At 35.9% G+C, this 11,124-nt stretch overlaps 1 protein-coding gene across 1 annotated transcript; it reads left to right on the top strand.

Moving 5' to 3' along the window:
• Positions 1-3,884: 3,884 nt before the first annotated feature.
• LOC144442168 (uncharacterized) lies at positions 3,885-11,124 on the top strand. Its single transcript, XM_078131437.1, has 4 exons — positions 3,885-4,005; positions 7,662-7,880; positions 9,402-9,640; positions 10,930-11,124. The coding sequence occupies exons 1-4, from the start codon at positions 3,936-3,938 to the stop codon at positions 11,122-11,124; spliced, it is 723 nt and encodes a 240-aa protein (XP_077987563.1). The 5' UTR covers positions 3,885-3,935.

The following is an 11,124-nucleotide window of genomic DNA, read 5'->3' as shown; positions in this document are numbered from 1 at the left end:
GGTTACATTTTTTTTGCTCTTTAAAAATATATTTTCCCTACGAGGTGCCATGTACAATGAATATACACTTTGGGACAGCGTGTCTGCCCGACATCTTCGAGAAGTGCAAAGAGCAGGATACATGTGTTGCATACATAAGTATATGTTATTTGCCAAATACCGTTCCATATCTTGCTGCGAGAGGTAATTTTTCTGGTATAACGGAGAGCCGGAGGCCATCACTGGACTTTCACGGTTGTGTGTGGAATTTTTGACTATTTCCCTGTGACATGAAAAGTACAGTTCAAAGACTTGTGTATACAACGGTGATATTTTGTTCGATTGACAACAAATTTGGCATTGGGCCGGAAATGCTGGTTATAGCTCGATCTCTAGTTGTCTGCTAGATTTGTTTACAAGGGGACGTGCAGTGACCACGTGATACAACAAGCAAAAAACGGCTGTTGGTGAAAAATACGCCTGTGTATCTGCAGGGCTCTCGACCAATCAGAATGCGAGATTGGTGACAGGTGACGTAAGTATATGTTATTTGCCAAATACCGTTCGCCCAGGAAAAAAAAACTAACGTAAAAGACGCAATAACGATGGAATAAAGGTATATACAGGAAAACCAGCCTATCTAACATCAGATTTTAATCAGATTGGTTCAGGCCAAAAGTATTTTTTTATTTTAGCTGTAGTATTTTATATTTTTCGTACTTACAAATTAATTTTAACAGTTTATGTACTTTTATTCCATGTTCACATTATTTTAATTGAAATAAGTTTTCATTTATTTGAGAATATTGTTTTACTTTTCGTCAAACCAGAATTTTTTTAAGGATTATATATAATTGAAAGTCAAAATATATTTTTTGTAAAAATTTTTTATTTTATTTTTTAAATTATTAAAAAAAAAATTTCACCTTTTTTTTTTCCTTCCCAACACGAAAAATATAAAATACTACAGCAAAAATAAAAAAAACAACTTTTGGCCTGAACGGCTTCCCATAGCGAGGTGCTGAAATCAGCATAATTTGTGAATCCGATTCTCTCATTTTCTCTGGCGCGCTAAGGCGGCGCTAATATTTTCAATATTTGTGAGCAAGCCCCGTTTTTTTATTTATTTTAATTTATGATATAAGGCTGCTTTCACAAAAATTTGTTGGGGGGGATTTGAGGGGATACTCGAAAAAATATGCATAGTGTTGGGGGTGTCTGAAATAAATGTGGGTCATGGTCATGGGGGTGGGGGTGGGGGTGGGGATTACCTGAAAAATAAATTAACTTCAAGACTCCTCACACACGGGGAAATTAACCTTTTGATAGTTGGTCAGGCTTTTCAACAATAACAACAACAAAAATACCAAAGTTGGTAACAAATTAATACTGTACATGTAAGAAACAATTTTCTGATTTTGAAATCCTTCAAATTGAACATACAAAATAATACATCAATGTAAGAGTTGAATGGCACTTGTTGTTTTTGATCCAAAAAAATAACAGTATCTTAAATGTGTAGAAAGCAGCTTCAAAGTTGAACATATCCAGGACCAATCCAGGACTAGAATTACTGCAACTTAGCCATTTCCTCTGATATGTGCAAAAATCAGTTTCAACAAACATGTCAAAATATATTTTATTAGAGCAAATGGCCTCCAATTCCGACGTGCACTATCACAACACTGTACACAGTGATATATGTCATATTCATCAGCTTTTTCCATCACACAGCTTTTACTAATGTGGTATACTGATATCATATATATAATAATATATATGATGGATATGTATATATGTTATTGCATGTTTCAAATTTCCCCTTCCAATTTACTGAAAATATTTTGTTTAATATGACCATCCTTCCATTGTTCCTAAGTGATATTTACCGGTATTTTATGTCAACTGATTTTAGTACATAGCATAGAAGACAAATATGGATACAACATTTTATATATTAACAGAAAAAAAAGTATATCTCAGCCTGCTGCCAAAGTAGAATGTCAATGATAAAGAGTCACTTGAGAGGAACATGCAACAAATGAAGTGGTTGACAAATATCGTTACTTTCTAGAAATGGCGAGTTGAACACCAGCTGCTAAATGTATAACAAATAACAATAATATTTGGCAAGTTCACTATCATAGAGAAAAGAGAGAAATAAACATTTTTACACTAAACTTTGCATATAAGTATTAATAAATAAATACATAAAATACTCTGACATGAATCAATTTTTCAAGTTACCCTAGAATGTATTGCAGGGAAGGAGGTAGCGAACTGAGTCACAATATATGCAACAAATCCAATAAACATATTCGTATTGATATACCACTTGATGCAATATTCTGTGACTTCAAAACTTGATGATGTGGCTTGGCTAGTTTGAGTTAAACATTTACTTTCTCTTGACAGTATATTCAAAGAAATGAAATAAAAACAATATACAAGGCTGCATTTTATAGTGTCATTCAATGTCATATACGCTCTGTTGGGTGCACACTTCGATCCTCCACTGAAGGTGCACGCACACTTCACCAACCTGTAGTTAAAACATCTTTTTATGGGGATAGAGCGTTTTCGACATGTGCTCCACATTTGTGGAATAGGCTGCCACTATCACTCCGTTTGAGTAAGAATATTAGCGTTTTTAAGTCGAATCTTAAAACATACCTTTTTATTTGAATGACTGTTTTATTACTGCCAGATTCCACCATTGTGTTTTACACCTTTTTATTGCCTTTTTGTCGTAGCATTGTAAGGAGCTTTGAGATGTTTTTATATGGAAAGCGTTAACTTTTTAAGAAATAAATAAATATTATTATTATTATTATTCTGTCCAATTTGTCAGTTTTTACTGTACAATTAGGGACTGAACTAGTACATTCCAATTACAAAACTGTTTACATAGCATGTGCATCGATCAACATTTTAATACTGCAACACATCAAGGAAATAAGACATTATTGAACCGAAATCAAAGTCTCAGTTGGAGAGCTAGCTAATCATGTAACAGCAGTTACATGTAGTCTATTAATCAAGTAACGGCAATATTTTTCTTTTAGGTGTAACATGCTCTATTAACATTTTGGAATGGGTCCCACTACACCACAGGGCACCCAGGAACCGTGTGACAAACAAAACAAAACAAAACAAAACAAAACAAAACAAAACAAAACAAAACAAAACAAAACAAAAGAAAACAAACAAACAAATAAATAAATAGATAAATAATAAATAAATAAATAAATAAATAAATAAATAAATAAATAAATAAATAAATAAATAAATAAATAAACTATCAAATAAATGACAAATGGACAAGTAAACGAACGACAAGTATAGGGACAAATAAATAATAAAATAAACCAGATACGTTTTTTGTACCCATCACTATACAAAAACAGTGTTTTTGTATAGTAATGGGTACAAAAAACGTATCTAGGTATACCCCCACGAGTATTTAATTATTTTATTTGTCCCTATACTTGTCGTTCGTTTACTTGTTCATTTGTCATTTATTTGATAGTTTAATTATTTATTTATTTATTTGTTTTGTTTTGTTTTGTTTGTCACACGGTTCCTGGGTGCCCTGTGACTCGACTACACATGCAAGATGTTTTCTTCTGGCTCCTGGTACTATTGTATAGCATGTTATGGGTTATATACGTAATGTGTACGTAATTAGTAAGAAATAAATAAGTATTGCAGAAGGTTTTTTTTTTAGGAATATGACAAAATATAATCCGCGTCTAAATACAGACTAGGCCTGAATATGAGATACTTACATTAAGATTACGTATTAGGTCACGTGTTGTTATCAATGTCACATGATACTTGCCGCCCGCGAGTCACCTGACTAAGGTTCAAAGGTGATGCAAACTTCTAGGCACGATCTCATTGATTTTTACGATTTCATTAATGTCAAGCGTGTCAGATTAGTTAGAACTATAGAAATGACCCAAAACTTTACCAAAAGGGGCGATATTTCGCATGTCATATTCGACATGGATGGCGTTCTTCTAGGTGAGTAGCAACATCATGTACTTCACACAATCATCGCAAACTTTGCTCATGATCAAGGAAGGCCGTGCAGGTGCTCACAGTCACACATATCATGCATGACTCATCACTTGATGTTCTGATCGGGCAATGATGGGGCAAGGGGCATTATTGCATGAAATTGCAATAGAGCAGCATCTTCACAACCGAAGGAATGAGAAAGGGGGCCACCACTATCGAAATGAAAAATATGTTTATTTGGGCACACGTAACAAAACCCTGGGGAGTTGTTAATGCCAATAATGGTACAAAACATAAAAGGAAATTTAAATAATAACAAAACTAATAAACTATCTTAAAGAAGCATTACATAACATAATAAAACTAATGAACTACAAAAGCTATTGAACAGAGAACTGCCGGCGCCTGGGACCCTATTTTGCATATGACTGACTGTATGTTTGGAGGTGGAGAACTTGTGATGACTCACTGGCAAGTAATCACCAAAATATAAACATTCCCTATATCTGGGTTTTTCACATACAAATGCCGCATATTTGAAAAATCCTGAATGACACACAATCTAAGCAGCTGTTTGTGGGGGAATTTGTCTCATTTCGAAAGTTTTTTTTTCATTCTATGAAACCAACAGACTGATTTTCAACTAATTTTTGTATCAAGTTACCATCCTACGACATTCACAAACAATTTGTACATGATACATGACCTGTGTGTTTCTCGGAGCACAGAAAAAATGCTGAAAACAAGACCCAGAAGCTAGTGCTCTGTACAGCAGTTTGAATTTCCCGCATTTGCATAGATTAGCCATAATCCTCTTTATATAGGGCAGTTCTGTCTTTAATGTATGGTAATTAGATTTATGGAGATGTATATTTGATCATGTACATGTATTGCAATTATAATATTTTGTAGGTGGTGGTCTCTAATGTTGCATATTGCTTAATTTGATATTTGCCAAGTGCAATAATTAGATTTGTGTTGTTAATTGTTTCTTTAAATTTTTGTTCTTCTATTTATTTTTTTAAAAATATCCCCCTAGAAGCTCTCGAGGATTTTTACTCCTCAAGGCAATTTTTAGGCTATTCACAGACACTTTCAGACAATAATTTGCAAGCTTTACACGACAACTCTAACATGTAAAAAGCAACTACATAAGGTTGAAACATCTTTAGTCCCCGCGGACGAAGTCCGGAACGGGAACTTATGGATTGGGTTCCGTCTGTCCGTCCGTCCGTCCGTCCGTCCGTCCGTCCGCAGCTGTTGCTTGGAGATGCCTGGACCGATTTTTTTCAAACTTGGTACAGGGGCAACATACTATGGCATACATATGCACGTCAATTTGTTTTATGATACGATCCAATATGGCCGCCTAGCAACCATTTTGTTTGCGAATTTTTCCTGTCTAAAGCCATAACTCAGACATGCTTTAACAGATCTCATTCAAAGTTGGTATTAGGACAGTGTTCTATGACATACATGTGCATATTCATTTTTGTCATGATACGATCCAATATGGCCGCCTAGCAGCCATTTTGTTTGTGAATTTTCATGTCCAAAACCATAACTCAGACATGCTTGAACAGATCTCGTTTAAAGTTGGTATTAGGACATTGTTCTATGACATACATGTGCATATCCATTTTCATAGTGATACGATCCAATATGGCTGCCTGGTAGCCATTTTGTTTGCGAATTTTCATGTCCAAAGTCATAACTCAGACATGCTTGAACAGATCTCATTTAAAGTTGGTATTAGGACAGTGTTCTATGACATACATGTGTATATCCATTTTCGTCGTGATACGATCCAATATGGATGCCTGCCAGCCATTTTGTTTATGAATTTTCCATGTCGAAAGCTATAACTCAGACATGCTTAAACAGATCTCATTCAAAGTTGGTATTAGGACAGTGTTCTATGACATACATGTGCATATCCATTTTCGTTGTGATACGATCCAATATGGCTGCCTGGCAGCCATTTTGTTTGCGATTTTCATGTCGAAAGCCATAACTCAGACATGCTTGAACAGATCTCATTTAAAGTTGGTATTAGGACAGTGTTCTATGACATACATGTGCATATCCATTTTCGTCGTGATACGATCCAATATGGCTGCCTGGCAGCCATTTTGTTTGTGAGTTTTCCATGTCCAAAGCCATAACTCAGACTCCATTTTCATCGTGATATGATCCCCCATACCCAACCAATCCTTTATTATTGGAGGCATATTCCATGTCCAACAAGCACACACAACATATCTAAGTCTGTTTGTTTTAGGTTCACAAATGTTGTTGCGTGATCAGAGTAGTGATAATTCCTTAAAACCCAATTATAGCGGGGACTATGTCATTCTCAATGACTTGTTTAAATAAAGTTTCATAGCATCTTGACAGTAAGAAGTGAAGGAAAGAACTTTGATTTGAGACTGGAACATGTCTACCTCTTCTGGGGGTCCGAGGGTGTCTCCCCTCGTAGCTTTTGGAGTTTTTTTTACCAATTTTGGTGAATCTTATTGTTGGTTTAACGAATGAGTGGCCTCTGGGGTGATGGAGTCCAAGGCGTTTCCCCCCTGGCAGATCTGGAGTTTTTTGTTTCTATTTAGGCAATTTTTAGGTTATTCATAGCCTCTGAGGTAATATTGCCAAGCTTCGAAAAGCTAAAGTAAATATAACTTTTTAAATAAGTTTTCCATGTTATAAAAGTGGGCCTGTAACATTGGTATAGGGGCATTGAAATTGCATGTATAGTAAAGTCACTGGTATGTTAGAGCACTTTAGGAGGTCATACCTAGTGTACAATAGAAACTTGAATTTGATTTGTGGTGTCGATACATGTAGTGTCCGAAATAGGAAGTATATTCATCCCTTCTGACAAATTCATACTGAAGAGACTAGAACAATTTAGATTAAGTTCTTTTATAAACTATCTAATAGTATGAATATTACCATTACAAAACCTTCAAGTTCACTTTTGCCCCAAAGTGTAAGATAAGTGAAGCACTGATTGTGAAACAGCCAAACATTTACATGCTATGTTCTGTAACTAGTGTGGTAGCTAGGTATTAAAAATACATGTATATGTATAATTTTATGTATAGTTATGTTTGAACCCTTACATGAAGTAATATTTAAAAAATTTATGAAAGAAACAGAGACAAGAACAAATATATATATGTACCACAAGCTAACGAAACTGACTGGTCCCTGACATGTGTTTGAAAATGTTTGTCATGATCTGCCAAGTGTCCTGTTGGAGAGGTACGAGCAGGTTGAACAGTACACACAAAATTGTGCATCATTTCCCTGCCAAGACTTTTTTTTTTCTAGCAGCAGTGGTCCATCTTTTTTTTTCCATCACCCATTCATATCCGGATTTTTTTTCAAGCAACTCCATTTGGCATCTTTTTTTTTCTCGAAATCTTCCAAGCCCCCCCCCCCAGGATATCAAATGGTCCAGCCCTAAGACACAATTTCTCTATGTGTGTAGATGTTATGTATGACAGTTGATGACTAAGAATGCATTTAGAAGTCATATACTTGTTCCAGACTCTGATATTACTGTGGTATATTAACATTTTACCTCTGTTACTGTGAGCTCTCATCCAATCGGAATGATTTATTAAACATGATTGTTGCACTGATCTAATTATTTTCAGATACAGAAAAGCTGTATTCAGTTGTATATTCAGAAATAGTGGCTAAATATGGTAAAACTTATGATTGGACCATTAAACCTAAATTGATGGGAATGAAGGCATTGAAAGCTGCAAAAATTTTGATTGCTGAATTAGATTTGCCTGTACAACCTGAACACTTTATACAACTAGCTGAGGATGGACAGAAACTCATGTTTCCAAACTGTGAACTTCTACCAGGTATGTATTACAGCTTCATGTCATATACATGTAGCCAGGGGTAGCCCACTCCTAACCATTATGGTATGTATTACAGCTTCATGTCATATACATGTAGCCAGGGGTAGCCCACTCCTAACCATTATGGTATGTATTACAGCTTCATGTCATATACATGTAGCCAGGGGTAGCCCACTCCTAACCATTATGGTATGTATTACAGCTTCATGTCATATACATGTAGCCAGGGGTAGCCCACTCCTAACCATTATGGTATGTATTACAGCTTCATGTCATATACATGTAGCCAGGGGTAGCCCACTCCTAACCATTATGGTATGTATTAAAGCTTCATGTCATATACATGTAGCCAGGGGTAGCCCACTCCTAACCATTATGGTATGTATTACAGCTTCATGTCATATACATGTAGCCAGGGGTAGCCCACTCCTAACCATTATGGTATGTATTAAAGCTTCATGTCATATACATGTAGCCAGGGGTAGCCCACTCCTAACCATTATGGTATGTATTACAGCTTCATGTCATATACATGTAGCCAGGGGTAGCCCACTCCTAACCATTATGGTATGTATTACAGCTTCATGTCATATACATGTAGCCAGGGGTAGCCCACTCCTAACCATTATGGTATGTATTACAGCTTCATGTCATATACATGTAGCCAGGGGTAGCCCACTCCTAACCATTATGGTATGTATTACAGCTTCATGTCATATACATGTAGCCAGGGGTAGCCCACTCCTAACCATTATGGTATGTATTACAGCTTCATGTCATATACATGTAGCCAGGGGTAGCCCACTCCTAACCATTATGGTATGTATTACAGCTTCATGTCATATACATGTAGCCAGGGGTAGCCCACTCCTAACCATTATGGTATACTATATGTATGTATTCTAGTTTCATCTTATATAGAACCAAGGGGGTGTCAAGTAATAACCAGTACATATTATTTATTTATTTATTTATTTATTTATATATTAATATGCCATGTGCAAACATTGACTTCTAGATACATGTACAATGTTTCAATATTTTGTGATACAAAGAAAGATAAAATGGATAACTCAACGATGTTTTATAAACTGTCACCGCTATCACACTAATGGGTTAAGGTCAAAGGTCAAACTTAAATCATTTCATTAGGATGTGATAAAATTAAACATTGGTTGTAATAATAACATTTTTGAATAGATACTATTCTCCAATATTTTTTATTCAACTATGGAAAATATGAGCCATATCAGTTGGAGTTGATGGGCAAGTAGTGGCAAAAACCTCCTAGGTTACTTGTATTTTCTGATTTGAATAAAGAAAATAGATGCATCATGATATTGATAATAAAATTATTCTTCCATATGCAAAATTTATGAAAACTAAGGAAAAAGAATGGCTTTTTACTCGTGAGCTGTTGTGATGTAGAACAACGAGGGGATAAAACCCATATTTTATGTTTGAATGCATTCAGCCTGGCTTGTGTGTGGATACAGCAAAGTCTATATTTGATTGTTGTAGGTGCAGATAAATTGGTGAGACATCTTCACAATAATGACATCCCTATAGCAGTATCTACAGGTTCTTCAATCCGTTCATTTGACCTGAAAACACAACTTAAACACAAGCAATTTTTTAGCCTCTTTCATCACATTGTATGCTGTGGTTCAGATCCTGAAGTCAAACATGGTAAACCAGCTCCTGATGCTTATACAGTAGCAGCACAGAGGTTTGAAGGTGGCACACCTAAGCCAACAAATGTAAGTCATATCAGGTTTGAAGGTGGCACACCTAAGTCAACAAATGTAAGTCATATCAGGTTTGAAGGTGGCACACCTAAGCCAACAAATGTAAGTCATATCAGGTTTGAAGGTGGCACACCTAAGCCAACAAATGTAAGTCATATCAGGTTTGAAGGTGGCACACCTAAGCCAACAAATGTAAGTATATCAGGTTTGAAGGTGGCACACCTAAGCCAACAAATGTAAGTCATATCAGGTTTGAAGGTGGCACACTTAAGTCAACAAATGTAAGTATATCAGGTTTGAAGGTGGCACACCTAAGTCAACAAATGTAAGTCATATCAGGTTTGAAGGTGGCACACCTAAGCCAACAAATGTAAGTATATCAGGTTTGAAGGTGGCACACCTAAGTCAACAAATGTAAGTCATATCAGGTTTGAAAGTGGCACACCTAAGTCAACAAATGTAAGTATATCAGGTTTGAAGGTGGCACACTTAAGTCAACAAATGTAAGTATATCAGGTTTGAAGGTGGCACACCTAAGTCAACAAATGTAAGTCATATCAGGTTTGAAGGTGGCACACCTAAGTCAACAAATGTAAGTATATCAGGTTTGAAGGTGGCACACTTAAGTCAACAAATGTAAGTATATCAGGTTTGAAGGTGGCACACCTAAGTCAACAAATGTAAGTCATATCAGGTTTGAAGGTGGCACACCTAAGTCAACAAATGTAAGTATATCAGGTTTGAAGGTGGCACACCTAAGTCAACAAATGTAAGTATATCAGGTTTGAAGGTGGCACACCTAAGTCAACAAATGTAAGTCATATCAGGTTTGAAGGTGGCACACTTAAGTCAACAAATGTAAGTATATCAGGTTTGAAGGTGGCACACCTAAGCCAACAAATGTAAGTATATCAGGTTTGAAGGTGGCACACCTAAGTCAACAAATGTAAGTCATATCAGGTTTGAAGGTGGCACACCTAAGCCAACAAATGTAAGTATATCAGGTTTGAAGGTGGCACACCTAAGTCAACAAATGTAAGTCATATCAGGTTTGAAGGGGGCACACCTAAGCCAACAAATGTAAGTCATGTTCACATAAAATTGACTAAAATTTGGCACACTTAAGTCAACAAATGTAAGTATATCAGGTTTGAAGGTGACACACCTAAGTCAACAAATGTAAGTCATATCAGGTTTGAAGGTGGCACACCTAAGCCAACAAATGTAAGTCATGTTCACATAAAATTGACTAAAATTTATGAAGTCTTATAAAATTGACTAATACATGTGTTGCTTTGTAGGTGTTGGTATTTGAAGATGCTCCAAATGGTATCAAGTCAGGTCTAGCTGCAGGAATGAACACTGTCTTTGTTCCAGATAAAAACCTAGACCAATCGTTTTATGTGGATGGTGCACATCAAATACTAGAGTCGTTGGAAGACTTTGTACCAGAAGAATGGGGTTTACCTGCCTATGACAGACAATGCATTGTTTAG

Source organism: Glandiceps talaboti, chromosome 11, assembly GCF_964340395.1.
Source record: "Glandiceps talaboti chromosome 11, keGlaTala1.1, whole genome shotgun sequence".
Classification (NCBI taxonomy): Eukaryota; Metazoa; Hemichordata; class Enteropneusta; family Spengelidae; genus Glandiceps; species Glandiceps talaboti.
The sequence above is the reverse complement of the archived record's forward strand: the minus strand, read 5'-3'. Positions and strand labels throughout refer to the sequence as shown.

Coding starts and splice junctions, on each gene's coding strand:
- LOC144442168 (XM_078131437.1), top strand. CDS start 3,936: ATGACCCAAAACTTTACCAAAAGGGGCGATATTTCGCATGTCATATTC. Junction 7,881..9,401: donor AAACTGTGAACTTCTACCAG/GTATGTATTACA, acceptor TGATTGTTGTAG/GTGCAGATAAATTGGTGAGA. Junction 9,641..10,929: donor GCACACCTAAGCCAACAAAT/GTAAGTCATATC, acceptor GTTGCTTTGTAG/GTGTTGGTATTTGAAGATGC.